At 45.0% G+C, this 15421-nt stretch overlaps 1 protein-coding gene across 1 annotated transcript in view; it reads right to left on the bottom strand.

Annotated features, from left to right (window-relative positions):
- RSF1 (remodeling and spacing factor 1) overlaps positions 1–15421 on the bottom strand; it is a 705323-nt gene that overhangs the window by 451466 nt on the left and 238436 nt on the right. The window contains exon 6 of the mRNA XM_085623248.1: positions 10810–13478. Within this exon, the coding sequence (XP_085479374.1) occupies positions 10810–13478 (2669 nt within the window). The remainder of the gene's footprint in view (positions 1–10809; positions 13479–15421) is intronic.

The raw sequence follows: 15421 nt of genomic DNA, 5'->3' as shown, positions 1-15421 counted from the left end.
GCCTAGAGCTCCCGAGATCCTCGCGCCCTCCGGCAGATATCCTGTTTATTATCCTGCTTTTGACGCCCGGAATATTGGAGGGGAGCCGTTGCTGAGGCGAGAGCCGTTGTCCGGGTCGAAATCGCCCACCGGAGACCGAAGTTGTACTGCCTGGAAGTTTGTGGCCTACTCCCCGGAAGGTGCCCGGGACTTGCGTTGGCACAGTGCCCGTGCGCCAATTGAACAACAGCGGCCGTGCGAGGGGCGAGGCGTCGGAAGGAAGGTGTCCTCACTTTCACTTTCACTTTCGCTTTCCTATCTCCACCGCGCCCGGGCCTGGACGTGGGTAGCGCCAGTCACTGGTTGCATGGTTGTCTACTCTGTATGGGCAAGGAGATTGTCTCCGTGGCAGATTGCGATGTCGAGCAAATCGGACGCCGAAAAACAGAAGCCCAAGAGTACCAGGCGGGGAGGCTACACCCAGACTAATAACATGGACCGCTATGCCCACCAGAAGGGGTCACCGGGCGGATCGGGACAGACACTGGAGGCCTTGAAGGACGTGTCGCCCCCCTCCGCGGAACCAACTGTGCAAGATATCATGGGGGCCATCGAGGGGATGAAGTCCTCTATCGGGCAACAATTTGAGACCTTGGCGCATAAAGTGGACGCCATATCGATCGACGTCAATCTGATTCGGGCAGACCTGGGGAAAACTAACGAGCGGGTCCAGTCCTTGGACCTCAAGACTGCAGGCCTCCTGGGCGATGTCTCCGGCCTTCAGCTGGAAGTCCGTACCTTGCGGACTGCAAATGATCACTTTGCCCGACGGTTGGAAGAGTTCGAGGGCCGTGCAAGGCGCAATAACGTGCGCATTATTGGGGTCCCGGAAAATTCGGAGGAACAGTCGGTGGACCTGTTTGTGGAGGACCTGGTGGTGAACCATCTGGCGCCCAAAGGCCTTAGTAAGTTCTTTACTGTTGAAAGGGCCCACAGAGTCCCTGGCGGGAGGCCCAAGGTGGGGGCCCCTCCGAGGCCGATTGTCGCCAGGATCTTTAACTTCAGGGACCGGGATGCCATTCTGCAAGCATCACGGGTGTCCGGCCCGACGCTATTCCAGAACACCACTGTAAGTTTCTATCCGGACTTTACCCAGATGGTACAGAAGCAACGACAAGGCTTCCTGGCGGTCAAGAGAAGGCTACGAGAGATGGGACTGAAATACGCCATGCTCTTCCCGGCCAGGTTGCGTGTGGTGTTCGAAGAGCGGACTTTCTTTTTTGAATCACCGGACATGGTCGGAGATTGGCTGGACACATTGCCCCAAGGACGGACTAGCGTGGAACGCTCCGGTGGAGCAGACGGTGGCGATGATGAACAATGAACCAGGACTTAAGTACTCGATCTCCGGTTCCCCCGGGTGGGTGACAATCCGGGGGGTGGCGGGGGCAGTATGGGAGCTTTTTCCTCCTCTGGGGTTCTTTCTGTAGATTAGTCTTTGTATGGGGCGACAGGCACACTGCAAGTTGGGGGGCATGCTAGAGCTTACGCAGGGGTGCAGGGTGGGGGGTGGATTGGGGTGGTTGTTGGGGTTGTTGTTGTTTTTGGTTATGCAAGGCGTCAGGATGCGAGCTTCTGTGACTCTAGTGCGGTTCCACGCGGGGGGTGGTGGTCTCCTTACATGTTGGGATGGGGGTAGGGGCTTAAAAATACTCAGTTGGAATGTAAATGGCTTGGGGGATCGTATTAAGCGTGGGATTGTCCTGCAATTTCTGAAGCGATGTACCCCTGATATTGTCTTATTGCAAGAGACGCACTTGATTGGTAACACGTGCTATGCACTCAACAGGAAAGGCTACAAATTTGTCGCACACTCCGGATTTTCCTCGGGGTCTAGAGGGGCTGGAATACTTGTCAGGTCCTCCCTGCCCTCTGAGGTCGACTCCACTACTGTTGATGATAGGGGACGCTTTGCGGCTGTAGCGGGGAGGTGGGAGGGCAGGACGCTGGTCCTGGTGTCGGTTTATGTTCCTCCTGCACTGCAACCTTCCACACTTGCGGACTTAGAGAGGACTTTGTTGGATCTCCCAGAGGGAATGTTGGTGGTGGGTGGCGACTTCAATGCGGTTGGCTCCGGATTGCTTGACAGACACCCGCCAAGGAGCTCGGGGGGGGGGGCTCAGAAGTGGCTTCCGGACTTTGTAGATACCCTTGGTCTGGTTGATTGTTGGAGACTACTGCATCCCACACAGCGGCAATACACTTTCCACTCCGGGGCGCATGGCAGTCTCTCCAGAATTGATTATGTGCTTACCCTAGCTGCACACGCCTCCTTTGTCTCTGAGGCCAGGCACATGGCACGGGGTATCTCTGACCATTCGCCGGTGTGGATCTGTATGGATGTTGGTAGAGGAGTGGGGGGTAGGGTGGCCCCAATTAACCCATGGTATTTCAGGGACCCTATGACTCGTAGTGCGGTGCTGAAGGCGGTCGATCGTTATTTCCAGGAAAATCTCGGCTCGGTCACGTCGGCGGTGTCTTTGTGGGAAGCGTTCAAAACAGTGCTTAGGGGAGAGGCCCTCTCCTTGATAGCAGCGGCCAAGCGTCGGCGAGACGCGGAGGTCGCCCATATTGAGGCGGAGATCGCGGATCTGGAGCTGGCATTGGAGGGGGAGGTCACGGCGGCGGCGCTGCACAATTTGACCCTTAAGCAGTCGGAGTACAAGGCCCTTGTGACGGACGCGGCCAAAGCCATGAGTAGGGAACAGCGGGGCCGTCTGCATGACGTCGGGGACAAGGCCGGGAAATTAATCGCGTGGCTGGATAAAAAGGAGCGCGTCAATCGTGTTGTGCCGGACCTCGTGACGGAGGATGGCGTCGTTGTCGCGGAGCCGGATGGCATAGTCCAGTGCTTTGCGGATTACTTCCACACGGTATATACCTCCGTGTCGGACAGGCCAGTTGGGGATTCGTGTGAACTCCTGCGTGATCTTGCTTCGCCTTGCCTTTCCGACATAGACAGGGACGATCTTGATGGCGATATCACAGTCGACGAAATCGCGGGGGCTATCCGTTCGTTGCGTCCGGGCAAGGCCTCGGGCCCGAATGCCCTGCCAATTGAGTTCTACAAACTCCGGCCGGATAAGATCGCTCCGCATTTGCGAGCTATGTTCGTAGAGGCGCGGGAGACGGGATGCCTCCCACGCGACCAGCGCCTGGCAACAATCGTGGTCATACATAAAGACGGTAAGCCCAGGAACAGGTGCAGCTCATATAGGCCGATCTCGCTCCTTAATGCCGAGCCGAAGATCCTCGCTAAAATCCTTGCTAACCGCTTGGTCAGGGTGATCGGCGATCTGATTCACCCTGACCAATCCGGTTTCATCCCGCATCGTAACACCGCGTTGAACCTTAGGCGCATCCACGGAGTGATCGCAAGGGTGGGGACGATGCGGGAGCCGGCCATTGTGGCAGCGCTCGACGCAACGATGGCTTTCGATACGGTAGAGTGGGAATACCTGTGGGCTGCGCTTGTGAAATTCGGCTTCGGACCCGGATTTGTGGGCTGGGTGAGACTATTATATGAAGGACCTCTCGCTAAAGTCGCGGTCAACGGTAGGGCGTCCCGTCCCTTCGAGCTGGGGAGGGGTACCAGGCAGGGCTGTCCTCTGTCGCCACTGTTGTTTGCTCTTGCTCTCGAACCGCTGGCGGCCTGGATACGATGGCACCCAGATGTGAGGGGGATTCGCTGGTCACCTGACCACGAGGACCGCATCTCCCTTTATGCCGATGATATCCTGCTCTATCTCACTTCCCCCCGGAAGTCCCTCATAGTTGTCTGCGACATTTTGACTTCCTTCGGGAGGAATTCGGGACTAACCATTAACTGGGGGAAGTCATATCTGTATGCCATGTGTGGAGACGTCCCGGTTCCCCCGCGGAATTGCCCGATCCAGATCGCCCGGGAGGGTTTCATGTATCTTGGGATTTATATCTCTACCAACCCAACGGTACGGTACGAGAGGAACCTGGTCCCTCCGTTGGCGATCTTGCGGCGGGATGTAGCGGGCTGGCGGCGGCTGCCGCTTTCCGTCCTTGGCCGTGCTGTGCTATTCAAAATGATGTCTCTTCCCCGTTTCCTCTATGCCCTGCAGAACACCCAAGAGCTGGTTCCGGCCAGCTACTTTCGGGAGGTTGAGAGTCTCCAGCGCTCGCTGCTGTGGGACGGCCGTCCGCGTATAGCGATAGCAAAACTAACTCTTCCTTGGTACGACGGGGGTATCGCGCTTCCCGACATCAGAAGATACTATTGGGCCTCCCAACTGAGTGCGATCAATCATGGAGTCTACGGCCCGGCGCTTAGCCCTGGCTTCGCTATGGACCGGTGGTTGCTGCGTGGGGGTGGATACTATAGAGCACTTTACTCGAGGCCCCCGGCTGGGTCCCTCACGGGGCCGACCGGGGTGGCGGTGAATGTGTGGAAGACAGTCACGAACTCGTTGGGCTGGAAGGGTAGGCTCACCCTCGCCACTCCGTTGTATGACTCCGATATGCTGGGGAAACTTTGGCACTCTAAGGGATTCGAGAAATGGGATCTGATCGGCATCTCCAGGGTGGGTGACCTGCTGACCAAGGGGCGGATTAAGTCGTTTGACGAGCTACGGACGGAATATGCGCTGGAGGGCACGGAATATTTCCGGTACGCGCAGGTGCGCCATGCGCTGCGGTCGGTACTCGTTGAGGGGGAAAAGGTGCCTGAGTCCTCTCCCTTGGAGGACCGGATCCTGGACGGCCATATGCCGGAGAGCACAATCTCCCTAATCTACAAAAAGCTTGTGAACGTCCGGACTGACCTCCTCCTGGGGGTGCGGGATCAGTGGACTAGGGACGGCCTTGAGCTGGACGATGAGGATTGGCAATATGCCGTCTCCTCTCCTAAGGAGGTCGCGATCCCCGCCAGACTACGGCTGGTCCAGCTTAAGATACTGCACAGAGTTTATGTCACTGGGCCCCGGCTGGTCCATATGGGTTTTTCCGAGGATGGGCTATGTAAGAGGGGCTGCGGGATGGTGGGCACCTTTCTACATATCATATGGGAGTGTGGTGTGATTGCGGACTTTTGGAAGCGGATTCACGTTGTGATGCAGGAGGTCACGGGTATTGTACTACACCCAGAGGCGCGGCGCTGTCTTTTGAATGTGTGGGGTCCTACAGATTATGACGCAGCGCAGACTCAATGGGCGACCCTAGGCAATATGGTGGCTAAGAGAGATATAGCACGACTGTGGGGCTCTCATAGCCCGCCCACCCTGGATGCATGGAAGGACAACATGGACTGGAGCATGTTTCGGGAAAAAACGGTGTATAGTGCACCGGGGAGGCCTAAGGAATGGCATAAGGTATGGGGAAGTTGGAACCAATATAGGGGGGGCATATGTCTGCCTCCTGCCATTGAACCACCAGAGGAGCAACTTTCCCCCTAGCCTCACTTCCGACTTGGGTCTTTCTGATGCACCTCCGTTGGAATGTTAGCGCCTCTGCTTCTCCCTCATCCTCCCGATCGGTGGCTTTGAATTGATGTTGGAAATGGGGCCGCGCCCCCGCTGGGAACTGGCACGAATTTGTGGTGTATACTGCCTTGCTTGTTGTGTTTATTGTTGGTAGTTTTTAAAAATGAAACCTTTGTCTTTATCCTGCATTAGAGCTATGGAGGACTTCATGTGTTTACTGATTAGCTGCCGAACCTCCGGGATGTCGGCGAAATAGCTGTTTATCTGACTTATACGAATAAAGGTTTTAAAAAAAAAAAAAAAAAACACTCAAGTTCACTTACTCATAAAAATACTAACAAATTCTGTGTCTTCCTGCAGAAAAACAAACAGCACATGATACAGATATCCTTGCACTATGGCGCATACAGCCACTCCAAAAATCACACACTCTCACATATAGATAGTTATATACTCTTACACACATATACACTGCGTTTCACATATGTAGTTACTGACACATGTACAACTGAGATATACATTCAATCACTAACACACCCATACATACACTCACCCAACCATACAGTCCATCAAAGATGCACTCTTAAAAACATGCACCCACTGAATCACCCACTCACACATCTAGTCACAGAGTCACACACACCCTACCCACACAAACACTCAGGCACCCATACAGATACTCAGACAACCAATCAATAACGCATTTAGACACTCATATAGCTATTCACAAAACCATGCAGCCACTTATACACCAACACACAGACACATACAGACATTCACACAGTTTAGTCACTAGTCTGCAGTAAGATACATTTAATGACTCACTTATAGACTCAGTTACGCACCTAGAAAATCATTAGGCCTGGGCAAAAATTTCGTTCCGTTCGCGGAAATTGCGATAATTTGACATTTTTGCGTTCCGCGGAGAGCGCGAAAATGTCAAAAATTCCGGTTTCCGCAGCTTGGCGATAATTTGTTTCTTGCTCGCGCTGTAAAATGATACATTCTCGCGCGCGCGCGATCGCCTTACCTGAATCCCTGCGTTCGCCGACAAGTTTTCTTGATCCGGTCGCGTTCTCCATGAGATGTTGTATTGTTTTTAGCCATTTGCGCTGTCTCGCGACAGTTCGCGCCCGCAGTGACGTCATGCGTCGCGCGATCACGTCTTTCTTCTCGCGATCATGCACCGCGAGAACAACTCAAAACAAGATGGCCGCGCCCGCAAGCAGCCACATGGGTAAGTTGGCGACCCGCAACCATGCAGAAAATCGCGCGAACATGCCGGAAAAAAACTTTCGCATCTTCGCGATATTTCTGCTTGTTTGCGATAATTTTAAACATTCTCGCGATAATTTGCGAAGGTTAATTCCGCAAATTCCGCCCACCCCTAAAAATCATCCATTCACACACTTGTACACCCACTTATTTTTCAACAGGCTTTTCCCTATATATATTAAACATAATAAAACTGTTCAGAAACACATACTCAATGGATGATGTCATCAGTGATGTCATTTGAGATGTCATCAGTGATGTCATCAGTGATGTCACTGACCATGTCATGAGTGATGTAATATGTGATGTCATCAGCAGTGCATTGCGGGGGCGCGAGTTATAGTTAGCTGAACTAACTATAACAGGGGAATTTCTAGGGTTTTGTACGAGGGAAAAGTCCAGCTAACTATAACACCCCTGAAACCTATGGTTTTTTCAGTGAGTATATATATATATATATATATATATAATATATATAATATACAAAGCCTGATGGGAATGGTGACAAGAGGCAAAACGGCAATACCATGAAGAACACTCTTACGGTATTGAACCTTTCTAATTTCCCACTAACTAAAGAACAATATAATGTACTTTCATTGGGACTCACTTTCTGTCCAACTAGAGGTTTTAATTACACTGACAGTAGGATTGACTTATTCTTTTTTACACGCAAATTAAAGTTGAGAAAGTGGTATGACAATAAGGTTAAGCCTCCAATACATACACCCTATGCGAAGGAACCCATGTTATCTATTGGAGATATAGAAACCTTACACACATTAAGAGAATTGGTTGATGACAATTTGGTTGATGATCCATTGAACACTTTAGCACAGGAGGAATTGTTGATTGATGACTCAGGTAAAAGTGGGTTTAAACCAAAATCCGTGTTTTTACCACAGATTCATAACGAGTCTATTGAAGTGTTTGAAAAAGGTGTTCTTAAAGAATTTAAGAAACTTGCCAAACAAAAACCCAAGTTTTTTAATAATCTTACCAAAAAACAACAGGTAGCCATTATGGAACTACAGAATAACAAACAGATAGTTATCAAAAAGGCAGATAAAGGTGGAAACGTGGTGGTTTGGCCTTTAGATATGTATCTGGAAGAAGGAAAACGTCAATTAAATGATGAAATGAGTTACATCAAAAGTGACAGTAATTGTTATGAAAGAAGTAATGAAATATTTGTCAGTGATCTGGGAAAATGGAAGAATGAAAATTTGATTTCCGAAGATGAATATAAATTTCTATGTTGTAAATTCCCGAAATTACCAGCTATGTACCTATTACCCAAAGTACATAAGAACAAAGATGTCCCACCAGGACGTCCGATTGTTGCTTCTATAGGAAGTATGTTAGAAAACACTTCTAAATATATTGATCATTTCTTAAGGCCATATGTAGAAACCCTACCCTCATATATCAAGGATACAGGTCATTTTTTAAGAATGATCAAAGATGTAATTTGGGAACCTGATTATCTGTTACTATCATTAGATGTCAACAGTCTTTATACCTGCATACCTCATGATTTGGGGATAGAAGCATGCAGGTATTACGTCAAAGATCGACCTATTTGCTATCTGATGCACACAGAGATGCTATTGAACATGATGACTACTTGTTTAAAAAACAATTTTTTCATCTTTGATCATATCATTTATCGTCAAGCCCAGGGGACAGCGATGGGAACTTGCTTCGCCCCCAGTTACGCGGGTTTGTACTTGGGCTGGTGGGAGGAGCAAGTGGCGAAAAACATCAGTGCCTTCAACCATCATGTTGTCCTCTGGGCAAGATTCATCGACGATATATTTTGCATTTGGAAAGGTGATGAGACAGAGGCAGTTGAATTTGTAAATACCCTGAATGAAAATGATCTCAATCTTACGTTCACTCACACAATGAACAAAAACACAATTGAATTTCTGGATGTAGAAGTAACATCCTGTGAAAATCGTTTGGAGAGCAAACTGTTTCGTAAAAGTACGGCAGGTAACAGCATGCTGCACGCAGCAAGCTGCCATCCGACTAATCTTATTAATAGTATCCCCTACGGGGAACTATTAAGAGCCAGAAGGAACTGTAGCTCTGACATCACATTTACACAAGAGATGAATAAGATGAAAGACAGATTTGAAGAAAGAGGTTACTCCAAAAAAGTGATTAGAAAGGCCTGCGAGAAAGTAGCTAAAATAAAAAGAGATGTAATGTTTGAGACTGATTTAAACACAAAAGAGGAGGATACAACAGTAAGATTTATTACCACTTACAGTAATCAAGCCAAGGGGGTTAGAAAGTGTTTAAATAAATTTTGGAAGGTGTTAAGAATCGATGAAACCTTCGCAAACTGTACAGATAATTTCCCTAACATAACATTTCGCAGATGCCCAGCTTTGAAGGATTTACTCTGTAAAAATAATCTTCCAGGGATTGAAGGAAGAGCGACCATTCAGGGATTTTTTACATGTACCTCTTGTAAAGCTTGCAGAAACAGCTTCAATTGTAAGGAGATTGCTTTATCCAAAACCATGAAACCATTCACCATAAGGAAACACCTGAATTGCAAATCCGATTTCTGTGTCTATGCACTAATATGTCCCTGCCAGTTAGTTTATATTGGTAGTACCATTAACCAGGTGAAACTGCGCATTTTAGAACATATGCGTGCAATAACCAACGAGGATAGGCAATATCCCATTGCTCGACATTTTAAGGAATGTCACAACAAAGATAGCAGGTTATTGAGATTCTGTGCCCTGGACAGGATTGTGAAATCTGAAAGAGGGGGAAACAGAACGCAGGAATTGCGCAGATTAGAATCTAGACTGATAATTAAATACGAGACTATGACCCCTGGGGGTATAAATAAAGATGAAGAATTAGCAGTCCACCTTGGTTAAAATATACTCATAATATACTTGAAGTATATACAATTTTGATCACCACTTGCCCTTCCTATGGTTTTAAATATTTTTTTTAAATATCTTTTGATATTATGAAGCGGAAAGTATTGCCTTGTTGTAAGATGTTTGTGTAGTAATTTTAATAGTTCTAAAAATTCATTTTAATGATAGGTGCATTTGATTTATATTTTTTCAGGAGACGGAGTGTTCAACTGAGTGGAAAGAATGGCAGTAATATTTCGCCTTTTATGGTATCACTTCTTACATCACACACTTGTAGTGATTAGCCCACTTGGGCAGGACAATTCACTTGCATACTTATATTGTTACTTTTGTTTGTTTCAAGTATCCTTGATTATGCATTCACGACCCACTAGGGTAGAGAAATATTTGACGATGAAAGTCTTATATCAGAGAAACACTCGTTCATCAATTTGATGTATATATCGATACAGTGAAATTAATTTTGTTTATGCATTCATGACCCACTTGGGTAAATTAACATTATTTTATGATGAAACAATTCTTTATTTGTATGTCAGAGAACACTTGTTTTTCAACTATGTTTCATATAAGGTGATATAGTGAAACCATTCCAATATGGCGGTGATACACTGCTTAAAGAAAGTTGTATCCGTAGTCCTTCATTTGTATTGTTTATATTTTTTGCACTATATCATGTGATGCACGTAAACGTCTCTTGACCCGTGACCAAGGAACTACGGTTCCGAAACGCGTCGGGACAGTGTTTGTCTTTGCTTGAAATAAAGCACGCTTTTGAAAAAGAATTGGGGCTCGGCGCAGTCTTTGCAATATGAAGGATTGATTGTTTCTCGGATATATATATATATTTTTTTTTTTTTACACATACACATGATATCTATAGGTGTATAAAAAGATGCTCACACTGTTTGCTAAGTATTTTGTTTTATGCTTTTGACATTGTTCACAAATGTACTGTGGGTGAGCAAGACAAAACATATTTCTTAAAGTATGAGGATGTTGTGTACATTGCGTTTTAAAATAAGGAATTTTCAACTGGCAACAATTCACATACAGCAATAAGAAATATACACTCCAGAGTACGCATTGTACATATAAGGTGGACTGATGAAGCTCGATCTACTCCGACTTACCTTCTTCAGTTTTGACAGAAATTCCTTTTCTGGTTTTGATTCACCTGTTTCATCAGGCAACTGTGTAGGTGGTTTCTCTTCTTCTTCAGCTTTTTTTTTCTCACAATTCTGATCCCTAACAGCAACCACTTTCACACTGGGTCTTGATATCCTTGGAGATCTCCTCAAAGAACGGCCAATACTTCCTTCCTCTTCTTCAGTATTTATAAGATCTGCATCTTTTGGAAGAGATTTTGCCATCTTAGGGCAAAGTTTACCCTTTAATTCGTCACACTTTGTAAGAGATGTAATGTCATTGGATTTAGGAGTCTCAGAATTTTGACGGGATTTTGCCTTTTTAACTTCTGTCTTTGTTCTATGACCTTCACTTTCAAGGAGAGACTCAACATCCTTGAATTCTTTCGTTGTTTTAAATTCTTTTGACATTTCCAGAGATTTATCATCTTTAGACTCTTTATCTGGAGGTGCATCTGGCTTTTTCTTCCTGTTTGCAATTCTAATTGTCAATTTAAGACCATCTTTCTGCCTTTCAGAGGTCATCTCTTTACTTTCTGTTCCACTGTTTTCCTCTTCAGAGGGCAGCCTATGTTTTGCTCTGCTTTTGTAAAGTGGTGTTTTTTTCTGAGTCTTTGAAGGTATTTCTTTGTTAGAGACCTGTATACTTTCAAGAGGCTCTGATATTTCTTTTGTAGCCTCTATTTGTTGTTTTTCTGTCCTAGTTTTCTCTTCTAGTTTGCCATCAGAGATTTTGTTTTCTGAAGTTTCATGGTCCAACTCTATGCTTTCTTCAGTCAACAAACCTTTTGCAGACAGAGTAGTAGGGGGTGATGGGCAAGCGGATGCTGTTTTTGACAGATTCTGCTTTCTCTTTGATCTAATTCTCAAACCCCTTTTTCTAGTAACAATTAATTTAGCTTGTTCATCACAAGATGAGGATTTCTCCGGTGGCTCACTAAAAGAGGACGGCGTGTCTTGTAGAGCACTACAAGACAAGGGTTTCTCTGGTGGCTCACGACAAGACAGTGCTTTTTCTAGTGAATCGTCACAAGGAATGGGTTTCTCTGGTGGCTCATCACAACACAAAGGTTTTTCTTGAGGCTCACTAAAAGACAAAGGTTTCTCTGGTTGCTTGCTAGAAGACAAGGATTCTTCTGGTGGCTCACTGCGAAACAGGATTTTTTCGGGTGAATCACTACAATTAACAAGTTTTTCTAGAGATTCAGCACAAGGTAAGGGTTTCTCTTGAGGTTCTTTACAAGACAAAGGTTTCTCCTGTGGCACACTAGAAGACAAAGTGTTTTGAGGTGCTTTGCTGCAAAATAATATTTTTGGGGGTGGCTCACTAGAAGCCAAAGGTTTCTTCAGGGGTTCACTAGAAGGCAAGGATGTCTCAGGTGGAGTACAAGATGACAAGGTTTTTTGAGGCGCCTTACTACATAGCAAAGTTGTTGCAGTCTGCTTGCTACAAGAGAGTGAAGTCTCTAATTTTTCAGGCTGTCCAAAATCTTCCTTCATCTGAGGAAGCAAATCTGTTTGGGGCTTTTCAGTAGTCACTTCAGGATTATTTTCTGCACTGGATTCACCTTTAGTTGTGAAATCTCCCACTTTCTTTTCAGCCTGACCTATGAGGCCTTTTTGCTTTCTCATTAAAAGAGAATCAATATTCATAGATACTTTGTGATTATATTTCTCAGACCTCTGGTCAGTAACCTCTTTAGCCACTAATGCCACATTGTTTTCAGTCTTTGCAGTGGCCACACTTTTGATAACAGAGTTTGCATTCTCTCCTACTAAGCCATTTTCCTCTTTAGATGATATATGTTCTTTTGTGCTGCATAGGTTCACTATAACAGTTTTAGTTTTACCCAGAGGAATGAGTTTTCCATTGCTCACCTCCCCATTCACAAGTGGCTTTCCGTCACTTCCAGTCATTGCACATACAGGAGTTCGCTTTACAACCTCTTCATCGACTTTCCCTTCCTCCCTTAACATTTCCTTTGTTGGCGTCACAGATTTACACAAGGATCCTCTACTTCGGCTATCAAAGTCCTCAGTTAGCTTTATTTCCCTCTTTTTCAGAGGTATTTTAGCCTGTTGATCATTCTTAAGCTTTTCAGTTTCCTCAGTATATTTCTCTGTAACCTCTGGGGAACATCTGACTATTACAGATATTTCTGATCTCTCAACTTCACTAACCTTATCTGAACGATTCTTTACATCAGAGTCTTTTTGATCCTTACTTTCAACTTTCACAGGTTTTACATTTTCCTTAAAGGAATCATTTTCTTCTTTGGTAAACTTGATAATCTTGCTTTCAATAAAGCTTTCAGTGCCCAAGAGTTCAGGAGTAGTTTCAGAAGATTCAACTTCCTCAGATTTCTCTATTTTTACAATGCTGTCCTTGTTGTCTAGTGTGGTTGATTTACTCTTTGTCTCTTTTGATTGTTCTATCACTTTGTCTTCAATGATTTTCTCCTCTACCTTCTCTTTTCCAATATGTTCATCTATCTTCTTCACAGTTTGAACAGCCACCACCTCTTTCACACTATCATCAACCTTCTCCCGCTTGACAAATTGCCCGTCCTCCTTTGGATCTATGGGTTGGTCTGGATCTTTCTCCTCCTTTAAGCCTTCCTGTGCCTTTTCCTCCTTTATGGATAATTCTTCATCTGTGAACACAAAATATAATACAATTTACAAAATAATCAAAAAATCCTGCAATGTAAGCTCCCAAAAGCCCAGCTGTAATGGAAATAAGTAGGCGCTTCAACAATGTTTGCAGACACAATTACAGTCTTAGGTAGCCAACAGGGCAACCCATGGCTGATTATGACTTTCAATTTCTTATTCTCTGGATCACAAAAAAATCGGGACAGAGAGCTACAATTGTAGCAGGCTTGCTGGAGAGGGCGGGTACAATAAGTGGTGTTGGTCTCCCAAGGGAATTCAACATAAAATTGTAAATGTGTCACCTCTTTTTTCAGGTGAAGTACCTGTTTATGTGAAAAATGTCAAACCAACACGAATAATTTTTGAAGATATTAAGATTTGTAAAAGGAATTAAATAGAAATATTGTAGCAATAAAAAAACCATGCCAATAGAAATTCAGATCGGATTAAGAAGAAAACACTACATTAATATCAGTTATTGGGATGTCTAAAGTTTGAAAATTATTTTAGGAATGGCATAAAAGTGCGAACATCAAATTGTTTAACATTTTAAAGCAGATGTACAGAGCGGTTTGTTAAAGAAAGGCATTTGTATCTCCTATTCCTTTCCCAAATTTCCATGTTTTTCTTCTGTTGACATGAGGATATAAGTATGCGCATTATCTTAATTGGTAATGATTGTAATTGTACAGTGCTCTAATACCATGCAGTAAAAAAGAGCACTTTAGAAACACACTGTAAATAAATATGTTCAGCTATAGGTTCCTTTATTGGATAATTAAAACTTCCAATCAACTGAATGATGCCACAAAGGGTAGGTGTGTTTAGGACAAGAATTACACATTTGAACTCTGCTTGTAAAATTACCCCTAGACATTCAATTTGCCCCTGCACATTCTTCTGAACATTTTTAAAGGGATTATGGTCTATAACAATATTAGCATTAGTAGCATGTTTAAATATATACCTTTCGCAGGCATCTCCATTTTGATGGTCATAATTCTGTAGCAACACAAAATGATGGACGGAATGCTGAACATTGCCAAACATTCACCCCCACTACAGAGATCTGGGCCTACATCCATCGCCATGCTCACTATGCCATTGCAGTTTTGACCTAGCCATATGCAGATCAGTCTTGACCCTGCTCCCCATGGGAACAGTTCAGCCCAATCTGCCAGGCCAGGTCCTCCCAGGACCAGAAACAAGCATACTGGCACCGGTTTCAGGATATCACCCCTTATCAGCCAAACTACCTTCAATCCAAAGGCATAGTGAGCATGGGACCCACGCCTGGGCATATCCTTCCCACTTAGGGCGACTGTCTTCAACTTCACCCATCACTTTCCAATCTTAAGGCTGGTGTAGCTCACCACTGGCATATCATTGGCAAAATTAGAGGTATCATGTTTCATCTCAGTTCCAAATGTTGGCATTGAATCAATTGCCGTCAGACACATTTAATGATGGTATTTTAGGTCCAATCTAATAATTCAGGCTTCAAGTACTAATTCCACTATGGTTTTTGCTAAGCTATATTGGTACACAGCCAGCAGATGTACTAATAAACCAAAATATGCATATTTTAGGCCAATATTAATTTCGTTATTTATCCATTCATGTGTTTAGTTTGTAAATTGTAAGGTATGCTTATCAAGTTCACAAGCACCTGGTTAATTACCTTAGAAAGATTGCCACTGGGAGCTTCTTGATTTGTGCAAATGCCATGTCAGGTAGGCAAATTCTCAGTCTGTGTGTATATGCTTTGAATAAAATAACCCCTCCTCTCACACATGCATTAACTCAGTACATTGCAGCTACAAAATCAGGATTTTTTCAGTAAAAAGAGTAGAAAGGGTAGGAATCTAGATTGTAATACTATAGGGAGAGTGGTCTTTATGTGGGAACGCAGCCACAGCTTATATCGATACAATCAAAACAA

The sequence above is a fragment of the Triturus cristatus genome, chromosome 8 (genome assembly GCF_964204655.1).
Source record: "Triturus cristatus chromosome 8, aTriCri1.1, whole genome shotgun sequence".
NCBI classification, from domain to species: domain Eukaryota; kingdom Metazoa; phylum Chordata; class Amphibia; order Caudata; family Salamandridae; genus Triturus; species Triturus cristatus.
This window is presented reverse-complemented; position numbering and strand designations above follow the sequence as displayed.